This window comes from Rhinopithecus roxellana, chromosome 8 (genome assembly GCF_007565055.1).
Source record: "Rhinopithecus roxellana isolate Shanxi Qingling chromosome 8, ASM756505v1, whole genome shotgun sequence".
Taxonomy (NCBI): domain Eukaryota; kingdom Metazoa; phylum Chordata; class Mammalia; order Primates; family Cercopithecidae; genus Rhinopithecus; species Rhinopithecus roxellana.
This window is the reverse complement of record NC_044556.1, coordinates 92,766,073-92,779,626: the sequence shown is the minus strand read 5'-3', so window position 1 is coordinate 92,779,626 and position 13,554 is coordinate 92,766,073. Positions and strand designations below refer to the sequence as shown.

General features: G+C 52.3%; 1 protein-coding gene across 2 annotated transcripts; it reads right to left on the bottom strand.

Moving 5' to 3' along the window:
- Positions 1 to 2,332: 2,332 nt before the first annotated feature.
- On the bottom strand, positions 2,333 to 13,236 carry REN (renin). Of its 2 annotated transcripts, XM_010369799.1 has the most exons (10): positions 13,101 to 13,236; positions 9,556 to 9,706; positions 8,837 to 8,960; positions 8,075 to 8,193; positions 6,896 to 7,092; positions 4,856 to 4,864; positions 4,178 to 4,297; positions 3,692 to 3,833; positions 3,334 to 3,432; positions 2,333 to 2,692 (listed from the first exon to the last, which is right to left on the bottom strand). In XM_010369799.1, the coding sequence occupies exons 1-10, from the start codon at positions 13,196 to 13,198 to the stop codon at positions 2,531 to 2,533; spliced, it is 1,221 nt and encodes a 406-aa protein (XP_010368101.1). In that variant the 5' UTR covers positions 13,199 to 13,236; the 3' UTR covers positions 2,333 to 2,530. The 2 variants fall into 2 exon arrangements, with proteins under 2 accessions (XP_010368101.1, XP_010368102.1); XM_010369800.2 differs by lacking the exon at positions 2,333 to 2,692 and having other exon boundaries at positions 3,429 to 3,519.
- Between the last annotated feature and the right edge of the window lie 318 nt (positions 13,237 to 13,554).

Sequence of the window (13,554 nt, the reverse complement as noted above, 5' to 3'; positions counted from 1 at the left end):
CCTGCAGAGAGTCCCCACCCGCCACCCAGGCAACCTCCCATCCCCGACAGAAACACAATCCTTGGAGAGGGGACATTGGGTGATAGCGTTGGGGTGAGAGTGTGCCAGTCCAGCAGACTGCGCTGTTCCCTGGCAGGCCACTGAACAGCCAGGGCGTTGGAGTGTTTGGGCATTTCCTGGGCAGGAATTGGGGCAAGGCTGAGTTAAAGCCTCCCTCCCATCCCGAGCATGTGAATGGGGCCAGGTAGTAGGCAAGTGGGTGTCCCCGAGCCCAGTGCTTTGCTGGGCATTCGGGGTGTGAAGTGGACAGACCCTGCGTGTGTCCTGGGGAGGAGAGCTAAAGGCCTGGCACAGCTGCAGGGCCAAAGCAGGGCGGGGTGATGGCTGGGGGGTGAGAAGGAAGGAGAAGGGGTGACAAGGTGTCCCGGGGCAGAGTTGCTGCAGGGAGGAGACATGGAGAGAGGCCAGGCCGGCTCAGGGGCAAGTCCCTCTACTAGCCAGATTCTCCTTTGGACGTTCTCTGCCACCTCCTAAGCAGGGCTCTGTTGGCTGCCAGCCCCATTTGCCGTAGTGAAGCCTCAGGGATCTCAGTAGTCACTATCTCTCACTGCCCCACCCAGAAAAGCACCTTCAGAGAATGGGCCCTTTCCTATTTTCCCAGTTATCCCTTTGGCCTATCCCGGAACCTGTCGACTAGGAGGCTCCTATGCTTATTGTTGTCCAGAATCCAGCTCTGCCTAGCAGAACTTCTGCAGTGATGAAAATGTTCTATATCTGCTGTCCAATGCAGTGACCACTAGCCACGTTGATTTTATTCAATTTTTTTTCTTTTGAGACGGAATTTCACTCATGTTGCCCAGGCTGCTGGAGTGCAATGGTGCGATCTCTGCTCACCACAACCTCTGCCTCCCGGGTTCAAGCCATTCTCCTGCCTCAGCCTCCCGAGTAGCTGGGATTACAGGCATGTGCCACCATGCTTGGCTAATTTTGTATTTTTAATAGAGATGGGGGTTTCTTCATGTTGGTCAGGTTGGTCTTGAACTCCTGACCTCAGGTGATCCACCCTCCTCAGCCTCCCAAAGTGCTGGGATTATAGGTGCGAGCCACCGCGCCCTGCCGATTTTATTCAATTTTAATTACTTTTAATTTTAGTGTAAGTAGCCACATGTGCCTACCATACTGGACAGTGAAGGAGATAATGGGAGTCGTGTCTGCCTTCTTAAGGTCACAGAGCTCCAGGATGGAGCTGGAAAAGACAATGGCCTCCAACACTTCCTTTGCAGTCAGGAAGCACAGCTGCACAGGACAAGGGAACATGGAGAATAAGTGGGAGTCCAGGGTCCTGAAGGCCAGGCTCTGGCTCTTGGTACTGCTCATGGACTCTTGCAGATGGCTCCCAGAGGTACTGAGGGCCTGGTTGAGCCACTCAGTGCCTCATGACTTTCTGTCAAAAGAGAGGTGAGCAACTATGGTGAAGAGTGATGGCTTCAGTAGCTCCAGGTGGATGCTGATTTCTCATTCCCCAAGTTACACATGCCCTGAAGACAGCCCAAAGAGTGAGAGTGGGAGAAGAGACTTCAGTCTGAGGAGTCCCTGGTGGATGGGATGGAGGATAGCAGTGTGTGTGCACCTGTGTGCTTGTGCATGTGGCCCCATACCAGCGTGCATGAAGCACTGTATGACAGTACCAACTGCTTATGATGAGGTGGAAAGCCTCCAGGACCCAAGTCAGGCAGGCTGGGTTCCAGTCTTGATTCTTCACTATCTTTCAGTATTCTTCACTACTTGATTCTTGACCAAGTAATCCTCGGCAAGGCCTTCCATTCTCTGGGCCTCAGTTTCCCCACCTATAAAGTGGAAGTATTGCCTGGATCTCTGGTGTTCTATGATTTTAGGTGGTAGTGCCTTAGAATGCCTGTGTAAATGGCTACATGGGGCAGGGCTGGGGCATCTGCAGTGGATAAGGAGAGCTGAGGGGAGTTTTGCAGGGACAAGAGACAGGGCTGACTTGCTCAGCAGAGCAGTCTGAACTCAGAGCTGGCTTCTGTGAGCTGGGTGAACTTTCTGACCCATAGTCTACTGCCACAGCATTGGCCTTGGTCCCTGAGGGACTAGAGGGAGCTTGGTTCTGGCTCTCTTCAGACTTCCCACCCGAGGTTGTGTAAACAGCTCCACCTGAGTCCTATTGATGGCCGATGGATGGCATCATCCCTGCATGCAAGAACCTGTGTGTGAGGCAAATGTGTAGCTTGTCCATGTCACATTCCTGTCCACACATGATCATGCAGCCCCTCCCTCTGTTCTAAACCCTAGTGAACCCAGATGCGACAGCCTGTGAACATGAAGTCTTTATTCTGTTTGTCCTCAAAGCAGGGAAGGGTGGGTGCAGGGGTCAGGGCATGGATGCAGCAGGAGCTCCACATCCAGTGTCTCCATGTGAGGGCATAAGCCCAGGCAGAGGGGCATCTCAGAGAGTGTTCCTGCTCTGGGCCAGGGCTGAAGGCTGGGCCTGCCTGGGCAGCAGAGGGCCTCAGCGGGCCAAGGCGAAGCCAATGCGGTTGTTACGCCGATCAAACTCTGTGTAGAACTTTCGGATGAAGGTGGCGCCCAGGGCCCAGGTGGGTCCAGTGGGCGGCGGGATATCCATGGCATGGATGGCCAGTGTGCACAGCTTTTTACTACTGTAAGATTCCTGGCAGGAAGGGGGAGAATTTCTCCATACCCAGCACATGACCATTCTCCTTTCACCTTGCCTGACCCTAGCAACTGTCTTCAGCAACATTCCCCTTCTCACCTCCATCTCTCCCCTAGCCACACTGGGCCTCCCTCACATCTTGGCCATTTTGCCCCATTGTGGACTGTACCACTGCTGTGTTTAGCCCCTGTGCTAGATGCCAGGCAAACAATGCATCAGGCACCGTGGTTCCTTCAGGAGATTACAGTTTGCCTTAGCTTCTGATTCTAGACAAGTTATTCAACTTCTCTAAGCCTACTGATTATGAAAAGAGGATAAGAATATAGGAGCATAGGATTATTGGGAGTATTTGATGAGAAAATGGAGATGAGGGAACAGGCACAGTGATGCCCAAATATGACCACACATTGGAATCACCTAGGGAAACTGAACCCCAGGTGCCACTTCTAGAGGTTCTAATTTAATAGGTATGGGATGTGGCCCAGGTACCAGGATTTTTCAAAGCTCTGCAGGTGACATGCACAGCCAAGTTAGAGAACTACATTTCTAACATGATCTATGCATTGTAATCTGTCCCCCTTTGAGGGTCTCTGTCCAGCCTTCCTCCCTGCCATTGAGGGGGCCGACTCGAACCTCACCTGAAATACATAGTCCGCGCTGGTGAGCGTGTATTCTTTGCCTCCCAGGTGGAAAGAGATGTCAGGGAGTGTAGGGCCCTCATTACACTTCACAACATACTGGGGTGGGGGGCAAAGGAAGCCTCCTTGAGTATGGAAGACGTCTCAGCAGATGAGGAGTCCTGCGCTGGTGGCCTGGCCTCTCTGCTGGAGAGGGTTGGGCACAGTGCCCCGCTCCATGGGTGACCAGCCACACGTGTGGAGAGTGTGAGGTGAACAAGCGAAGGCCTGAGATGGCCTCATCTGCCTGGGGGATTTGTGAGCCGATACCAGGTGGCGCTCCCCCCACCCGCAGCACCTTCCCTCTTTGGCTTCTTACATCAAACAGCCTCTTCTTGGCCCCCAAGGCCTCCATGAGCTTCTCTATGGAGCTGGTAGAACCCGAGATGTAGGATGCACCAGTGTCCACCAATGCCAGGCAGCCGTCTTCACAGAGCAAGGTGGATGACCCCACAGACACCCTGGGGGAGGCCACAGTCAGACAGACAGACAGAAGGCTGATGGGGCACCTCCAGGCTGCGTGTCCTTCCTGAGTGTGGGTGGGTGGGTGGAGGCCACGGTGGTGGCCGGTTGAGGCAGTGAATGGAGGAGGGAAGGTACTGTCGCCCTCCACCACTTCTCCCCAGGCCCTTCCCTTCTCTGTTTCCCAGCCTGGACAGAGCAGGCAGAGAGCAAATGGTGGCTGTGCTTAAGAAGTGGCTGCATTTGGAAAGAGGGAAGGATGGTAACGCTGTCCTTCCCACCCTCCCCAACCTCAATGACATCAGCAATTTTTGGAGCCCGGAGAGGGTTGAGGATTTCTGACCCCTTCATTTGAATCTGCCAGACGCCAGTCTTGATGAGGTTGATATAGTGGAAATTCCCTTCGTAATGCTGGGGGTCGCTGCCTCCCAGCACAATCTGTCCTCCCAGCGACTGGGAATTCCTAAAGGAAAGATCAGAAGCTCTTGGAAATCCATAACCTCCGGGACCCAGCAACTCAGGTAATCGGGGAAGGTTGCACAAGTGTGCCGGGCAGGACAGAGGGCTCTAGGGCACAGGAATATGGGACAGACAGCCAGGCTCAGAGCTGTCGTTGGGAAGCATGCAGAACATACTGCTTCTCCGCCTTTCTTCCCCTCCCCAACCCCAGCCAGAGGTTGTTCCAGGGTAGTCCAGCTGTTCCCCAAAAAGCATCCCCAGAGAGGTCACAGAAAAGGAGCAGGTACAAGAACAATGAGTGGATGTGAACAAGACACAAATGGACGCGCCTCACTCTTGGGTTGCTGCTGATTGAGCAGGTGTAGGGGAGGGGACCCTGAGGAGGCTATTGGGTGTGGGCAGGGGGCATGGAGAGAGCAGGAAGGAAGGACAGAGAACTTCGGCATCTAGCGGAGGCTGGGCTTGCTGATGCGAGTTTTGGGCCGGTGGCATGTGTAATTCTGGGTCAGGTGCTCAGGGAGTACTGGAAGGTCACAGCCATGTGGGGGTTTTGTCTCCTTACTCGGAATCTCTGCAGAGAAAGAGAGACAGCAGAAAGGAAGCTTCATTTCATGCCAACCTCATCAGCCCTGCTGTTTGGCAGGGTGGGTGTTATGTACTCTCTTTGCCCTTCAGGCAATGGAATCACTAAGAGGCGAAGTCACTTGCCTGAAGTTACCCAGTCCATGAGTGAACAAGTAGGGGACTGGAGCCAGGCTCCTGGTGCCCCGTCTAGAGCTGATTCCCCTCGCCTTCCTTTCCTCCACACTGCGCTTGGCTCAGGGACTACTGTAGGCCTAATCTCCAGGGCGTGCATGTGTGTGTGATGTGTTTTTCCAGAATTCATAGTAGAATTCACACATGCACATGTGTGCATGGGTGTGTAGGTGTGCATATGTTATTTTGTGCAACTGCAAACTACTTGTATTTTTATAAAGTCGGAATGTATGTGTATGTGCTAGCACAAATTCCCTACTGCCTCTCTCTCAATACTTCAGGATGTCTCTGGATGTTCCCTCCTTCCCATCCCAAGATAAAGGAAGAAGCCAGCCCTCTCCTCTGCAAAGCCTGGCTTCTTCCTGTCTGCTGGAACCTCATGTCTTTCATGGCCTTCAAACTCCAGTGCTCCCATTTAGCTCCTATTCTTTCCACATTTTAAATCTCTTTCTTCCTATTGGCTTCTTCCTCCACCTACAGGCATCACTCGAGCATCCTCTAGCATTTAAAAACACCCACCCTTCCTTTTCTGCTTCTGGATCTCACCCCCCACGCCACCCCCAATTCCCTTCCCTGTTGAATGTCCCAGGGCAACCTACATCTTATGACCTCCACTTCCTGACACCCACATCATCCACCTCTTAACTGCTTGCCATCTGGCCTTGCCCCTACCTCCTCTAAAATGGCTCTTCTAAAGACCACCCCTGACTGCAGAGCCACCAATTGGTCTTTTCTCAAGGCCTCCCTTTCTATCACCACACCAGAGACTCCTCTCCGTTTTACTGTGAGATTTCTCTGAACTCTGATCCTCTCCTCTATTCTTTTTGCCACTGGCCTCATGTTCTTACCCTTTTGACTTTTTTTTTTTTTCTTTTTCTGAGACTGGATCTCACTCTGTTGCCTTAGCTGGAGTGCAGTGGCACAATCACTGCTCACTGCAGCCTTAACTCCTGGGCTCAAGCGATCCTCTTGCCTTGGCCTCCCAGAGTGCTGGGATTATAGGCATGAGCCACTGCACCTGGCCCCTTTTGCCTCCAGCTCTCTTGTCTCCAACTCATGCCATCTTTCTGAGCCCAGCAGTTTGGAGTAGAGCCCAACCCTGCTCAAGAGCTGACAACAGCTTCCCCAATGCTGGCTGAGCTGCATATAAGCTCAACCTAGAATTGAAAAGCATCCATGGTTTTCAGCACCACACTCGCTGCCTGCCTGTGACACTCATTACATTGGAATATGTCTTGTCTTCCCTGTTAGCCTGTAAGCTCTATGTGGGTAGGGGAGTACAGGTTCTGCCTTGTTCACGGTGTTCACTGCTACACCCCCAGAGCCTCGCACAGTGCTTGGCACATAGCATTTACTGAACTGATGAGTGGGCAGACAAATGAAGGATCTAATGGATGACTGAAGTTGGCTGTCTCTGTGTGGGAGGAGCCATGGCCCTCACAGGCAGGGCTCCAGGTCACGGTAATCCCTTATTTCCCATCACCCCCACCTTGCATCTCCTCTTGCTCCAGAGTGGTACTGTCCATTAGAATGTCCTGCCAAGCTGAGAATGTTCTCTATCTGCACTGTCCAAAACCGTAATTACTAGCCACCACGGCTGCCAGACATTTGACATGTGGCTAGTGCAACTAAGAACCACCAGTTGAATGCTTAATTGATGCTTGACTGTACTGAATTAATTTAAATTTCAGTGGTGCCTTCCATATTGGCTAGTACAGTTCTAGATATTAATTGACTGTCACCTAATCACAAACACTTAACAATTCTGGCCCAGGCTCTCCTTCCACTCCCCAGCTCTTCTCCCCTCCTCTCCCCCCACCTCAGCCCCTGGAGTCCCAGTCCCCACCTGTTGTAGTAGAAAGAGAAGACGTCCTCTTTTAGCACCCCTTGGGAGAGGATGTTGTCGAAGATAGGGGTGACCCTGCCAATGGCCTGTTCAATGAAGCCCATGCCCACAACCCCATCAAACTCGGCCAGCATGAAGGGTAAGGCAGGCATCTCCGTGACCTCTCCAAACATCTGTGTCACTGTGATTCCACCCACCTGTGGGAGGAAGGACCAGAGGAGACCAAGCCCACTGCCCACTCCTTGGCTGGAGTCTGGTCTGGGCTTCCACACTAGGGATCCCAGGGGCACACAGGCTTCAGGGTACAGAAATTGGGGTAAGAGTGTTTCCTCAACTCTGCACGCACACACTCTGTGTATGCCAATGTGTATGCCAATACACGTCTGTGCTGCAGAGCCAAGAGAGAGCTGGAGTTGACCAGGGATTGGACAGCAGAGGCTGAGGGGGTGGTCCTGCCAAGCAGCAAAAGAAAAGCTGCCAAGAGCTCCTCCTCCTCCCCAGTGGCCCGGCTTTCGTGCCCGGCAGGACTAGGTCTTGGCCCCCACGCTTATCATGGGCGAAGGGTTTCTTCAGCACAGCCAAGCTTGCCCTTCTCCCTTTTTTATATCTGAGTTCACAGAAAAAAGGGAGGGAGGCAGGAATCACCCTGATTTTCTGTCAGGTCCCATGTGTGCCTTTCCCCTAACTCTGATGGAGCAGGGCCTGAGAAACTCCAGAATGAGGAAAGGGTCAGACATGGGCCAAATAAAAAGAAAAGCAGGACTTGACCTGAATCCCAGAGTCAACCTCAACTGTGACCTTAAAACCTATGCCTGACCCTAAAACTCAGCCTGACCCTGACCCTGGATTTCAGACTAGGGTGTAGCCCAGTCAGAGCTGATGAACTCGGACAAGTTACTTGACTGCAGTCATGGGGCTCACGACAAGCCCTACGTGCAAGTCAGATGCAAAAACATCCATAAACCACCCAACAGTTAAGCCCGTGGCCCAAGCTTGCTCCCCCATAGGTACTGCTGCTTTGCAGCAACAGCCAGATGTGGCAGAGCAGGGTGTTCCTCAGCTCCCCAGGCTCCAAGTGGGCTGCAGTGCACCTCCCCGCAGGTATGGCCCCTGGAGGGTCAGGAGAGGCCTGGGGACAGAAGGGATTGGGAGCAGATGACCTAGGGCAACCCCACTTACGGTGATGATGTCCTGGCTCAGAAAGCCACTGACTGTCCCTGTTGAATAGCGGAGGGTGAGTTCTGTTCCATTGTGCTTGTAGCTGGAGGAATCCGAAGCATCGAAGAGCTTGTGATACACTGACAGGGGGACAGAGGCTCAGGTTTGTCCAAGAGTGGCCCAGACAGGGGGACTCAGAGGCAGGGTGCATTGTGGGTATGGCTGGTGTGGCTTAGGACTTAGCTTAGGTACAAGGACGAGTGACTCTAGGGTCAGGGGGCTTGGAATATGTGCTTCATCAATCAAGGACTGGATTTCTTGGGCCCCCCTAATGTGCCCATACCTCGATAATTTTGTCCTAAATGAAGGAATTTAAAGTAATCACTAACACTGATAACACCAGAGAAGATGCTGGGCACAGAGTAAGTGCCCAGTAAGAGGTTGTTGATTAAGACTAGGGATGGAAGAGTTCCGAGTGCCTGGGATGGGTTTGAGAATTCAGTCCTGTCTCAATCTCAGGAAGACTGGGAAGTGGCCTTCTGAGTGGTCAGGGGTTCTTGGAGCTTTCTTTTTTTTTTTTTTTTTTTAAACCTTGGTGGCTATATCAGAAAAATGGGAGACATCTTCCTCTCTCCCCTAAGTGTCAGGGTCAGTGGGTACAGAGGCAGAGAGGAAGGCACTCCCTTGGTGGCAAGAGGGATGGGAGCTAGGTGTGGGGCAGGATTGCTCATGCACAGTAGGGCAGGGGGACTGGGGAGAGGCACTGTGGGTCTTAGGTCTCACCACAGGCAGTGTAGAGACGGCTGCACTTGGAGGAGGGCACCCAAACGTTGGACGAACCAGTGTCAAAGACGACTTTGAAGGTCTGGGGTGGGGTGCCGATGCCAATCTCACCATAGTACTGGGTCTGTGGGGGTAAAAAGAGGGCTGGAGGGGCTCAGGGCACCTTGGGTCTTGGGGTCTTGTCTGGCTTCACTCTTGGCTGTCAGGGTAAGATTTGGCCCAGGTGAGGTCCTGTAGCCTCTCGGGGTTTCTGTTGTCCTGCAGGAACTGGTCGAAGGCTTAGCATCGCCCCATGGCATCCCAGAAACTGGGAATCTCAGTAAGACAAGATGGCGAAATCAAAACATTGAGAATGAAGCAGGATGCGAACTTGACCCTTGAGAATCTACTGGGGCAGCAAGCCGTCAGACTGTGCTGGACCCGGTCACAGAAACCCCCTCCTGAGTCACACACCCCTTCCCACCCACCTAGGACACCTGGCTTAAGGCCTGGGCTGAGTTCCAAACCTAACCCTGCCCCTGAATGGCCCCTGAGTGCCTTCATGTCTTCTGTGCTCAGGCTTTCCAACCGGAAAATGGGAATTTTCTAGGGTGCTCACATGTTCCTCAGCGCCTTCGTCAAACACAGCATGGGAAGGGTGAGTCTTATGGTAAAGAAAGCCCTAGGTCCATGGGGGAAAGCAGACAGGGAGGGAGCGAGGGGCTGAGCCAGGCACTCACATCCATGTAGTTGGTGAGGATCACGGAGGAGGTGGTGTTGCCAAGGGCCAGCCTCTTCATGGGCTGGCTCCACTCGGGACCAAGTCTGGCCATGTCCACACCTCGTTCCTTCAGGCTTTCTCGGATTGAGGGCATCCTCTTGAGGAAGATCCTGGCCCATGGTGGAGGAAGCAAAAATAGAAAAGTGCTGTACCTCCACCATAACGGTAGAGTCCCTGAGGCCAAATCCCTGCTTTTAGTACAACCACCTTTAATGTTAGCCCAGCCACCTGGAAATCACCTCTGTTCCTGAAGGCCTCTGGAGCATTTATAAGAGTTACCTCTTGTCAAGAGTCAATTTAGAGGAGTCAGCTGCCCGCGGATTAAATAACCCTGAAGTGACTTCCTTCTGTTGCCTAATTTTGATTAGACAAGGCTATTTGTTTATTGGTCCGTTCATCCATTTATTCCATAATCACCTGCTGAACAACTACTTTGTGCCTCACTGTGCTGGAAACTGGAGCTAGAAAGATAACGATCATGACAGCCTTTAAGGAACTCCAGCTGGCAGGAGGACAGACGTGAAACAGGCACAGACATTCCCTCTGAAGAGACGAATGCCAGGGAGTGCCCCTGTCAAAGCTAGGGGCTGGTGGGGAAGACAGTGCCATGGAAGACCGCTAGGTGGCAGCAGATGCCCACAGCAGCTGCGAGGTCTCCAGGACACCAGCGGACAGGCACCCAACCAGGGCTGTGGTGGAGAGGATCCCCTGAGCTGGGTTGGGCATAGAGAGAAGCCAGCATCTTCAGAGCGCCGTGCACCTCATCCTTGGAGAGATGTGTCCCAGTTCCTTGGCTTCTTGTCCAGATGTTTTCCCATCACCTTTGAGAGGCAGAATTAAAGAGACCTGGGAAACTGACTCTCCTGAGTTGCTACTGAGAGTTCTCCAACAAGCTAGCTGTCATTCATTTTATAGATGAGAAAAATGAAGGCTCACGGGGACGAAGGTGACTCAGAAATCTTGCAGCAGGGATTCAGAGCATGTGTCTGGCCTTATTTCCCATATAGGGCCCCCTGGGTCCCGACATAAAGGCTGTTTGCCAAAGCCCAGAGGAAGATGTCTCTAGCTGTTCACTGGAAGGTCCCAGGATGGAAGCCCAAGTTGACTCTGCAATAGACTTTCCCATACACAGGGAGATTCCCTCTTTCTTCTACTTTCTTCTTAGCGGCCAGTCCTCCTATACTTACACTACCCTTTCCTTCCTACATCCTTCCTGCGTCCCATGCATTCTACTGACTCCCATTTTGCCCATGGACATGAATGCAACTTTTATGCCTATCAGCATGGTATTGTAACAGAAATGATTTGTTATCTTCCTATCACAGTTTACTGTCACCAAAATATTTTCACAATCATTATTTTATTTGCTTTCATAAGGTGGATGATTTTATTACTCCCACTTTACAGATGGGAAAATGGAGGGTCAGAGGTTTGACCCCAAGGAGGTTGCATTTCCCACTATTTACTCACAGCAGCCTATGGTTTGGACTTTCACTTTTTGCCATTTCCTTTTCAGAAAATCCTTTTCTTCTCCCCTTCCCTTTCCCCCCAGTTCTTTAGTCCTCCAAGCCCCAACATGTACACCCACCTCCAAGAAGCTTGCCCCAAGGCCTCCAGCCCACACTGGCCTCACCTTCCCTTGGGCCTCTGCTCTGTTTTTCCTTGAGTCTCACAGCCTGGACCGTACAGCATGTGGAACTGGTGCCATATGGTGGTGAAGACAGTGGTTGCAGGGGGCATGCCTGAATCCCCTTACCACCTGTGTGATTCTGAGAAAGCTACCTAACCTTTCTGGGCCTCTTTTTTTTTTTTTTTTTTTTTTTGAGACGGAGTCTCGCTCTGTCGCCCAGGCTGGAGTGCAGTGGCCGGATCTCAGCTCACTGCAAGCTCCGCCTCCCGAGTTTACGCCAGTCTCCTGCCTCAGCCTTCCGAGTAGCTGGGACTACAGGCGCCCACTGCCTCGCCCGGCTAGTTTTTTTGTATTTTTTAGTAGAGACGGGGTTTCACCATGTTAGCCAGGATGGTCTCGATCTCCTGACCTCGTGATCCGCCCATCTCGGCCTCCCAAAGTGCTGGGATTACAGGCTTGAGCCACCGCGCCCGGCCTCTGGGCCTCTTCTAAGTCTCCATTAACCCCTCTAAAAATGGGCCTAATGGTAGTACCTACCTCAGAGTCACTGTGCAGATGAAACCATGTGCCCACTGCTCAATACATGTAAATTGTGAGCGTATATATGTACATGTTCACCTTGAGAAGCAGCTCATTCATTCAGCTGTCCCAAGTGCCTCACATGATGCTCTACACATAACAGGTAGCAAAATTCCTATAATTCTGTTTCAAAAGCTGGATTCCCTCTCCACCCCTTGCCCAATTCCATTCTTTTTCTCTTTTGGATAACAGCAGGGGAAGATGTTTTTACTTTCCTCTACCTTTATCCTGGGGTGCAGCTGCTTTGAAGCACCCATCCTCTTACCCAGTGCTCACAACCCAGCAATTACTCTCTGAGAGCCTCAGAGCAAGGGAAAGCAGTTTTGGAAGCAAAAGGCCCAGTGTGTGTTGAGGCTTAGCCTCTTACATATCACCTCCCTGAGCCTCAGTGTCCTCATCTGCAAAGTGGGAATGCTGAGTTGTTGGGGGCATAACTTGAGATGAGACATGTGAAAAGATCCTGTGACGCCCTAAGCGTTTTATAGGCTTAGCAAGTATTACCGTGATTAAAATGTGCCTTCCTACCTTCAGGACTGCTGGTCACATCTGCTGTCCCCAGACTGAAAACCCCTTTCTCTGTGAGGTCTTCTCTCAAATGCTGTGTCTTCCCCTTCTTCAGTCTTTTAGATAAGGTCTGGCTCTATCACCCAGGCTGAAGTGCAGTGGCTCAGTCTGTACCCATGCCCCACCCCCCCACCCCCATTTTTTTTTGAGATGGAGTCTCACTCTGTCACTCAGGCTGGAGTGCAGTGGCACGATCTTGGCTCAGCAACCTCCGCCTCCCAGGCTCAAACGATTCTCCTGCCTCAGCCTCCCAAGTAGCTGGGAATTACAAGTGCCTGCCACCACGCCAGTCTGATTTTTGTATTTTTAGTAGAGATGGGGTTCCCCATGTTGGCCAGGCTGGTCTCAAACTCCTGACCTCAAGTGATCCGTCTCAGCCTCCCAAAGGGCTGGGATTACAGGCAGGAGCCACAGCACCCAACCACCCATACACTTCTTAATATTCAGGCTCTGAGCTCCTCAAGGGCAAGGGGCATGTCCTAATACTTCTGAGTTCTCTACAGTGCTTAGTTAGCGTGGTGCTCTGGGCAGGAAGTGAAAGACACAGCTTCCATACCTGACTACTAGTGTCATTTATTGGGCAAGTCACTTGACCTCTCTGAACAGGTCCATACCTCCCTGTCCAGCTGATTGTAAGGATTGAATGATAGCACACGTGGAAAAGTCAGGGTGTTGGGAAGGTGGGAACCCTGCGCCCCTCCCACCCCTTCTCTGCCTGAGTTACCAATTACCGTTTAAAGGTGGTGGTGTCTGTCGGGAGACTGAAGGTGCAGGAGCCCCAGAGCAGCAGCAGCAGTCCCCAGCGAGACATTCTTCTCCGTCCGTCCATCCTTCCCTCAGTCTGGGGCTCTCTCTGAGATCCACTGAGGTTCTGTGGCTCCCTTAGCCCTTCCCCTTTTATACACTCCATGCTTGGGGTGATTGCAATTCTGCTCTGCCCTGATTTATTACCCTGGGGCAGATGGCAGGGCAGCCAGCAATAAATCTCACTGTGGGACAGAGCTAGGTGGGTGAAGGGTACCCAGGTTTCCGGATGTGGACCAGAGGGGCTGGAGGAAGGGGAGCTGTGGGAAAGCAATCTTGTGTCCAGTGACGCTAGCAACCCTCTATCTGGCTTGGCCCTGTGACCCCTGGAGCAGGCAGAGGCTGATGAGAAACAGCACTGCTCAGGGCCAATGTCAAAAC

Bases quoted from the DNA above. Each gene is read 5' to 3' on its own strand.
- REN (XM_010369799.1), bottom strand. From the start codon at position 13,198: ATGGACGGACGGAGAAGAATGTCTCGCTGGGGACTGCTGCTGCTGCTC. The intron at 8,961-9,555 runs GTGAGTGCCTGG...TTACCCCCACAG, and splicing joins TCCTCACCAACTACATGGAT to ACCCAGTACTATGGTGAGAT. The intron at 2,693-3,333 runs GTGAGGTTCGAG...CCTTCCTGCCAG, and splicing joins GCGCGGACTATGTATTTCAG to GAATCTTACAGTAGTAAAAA.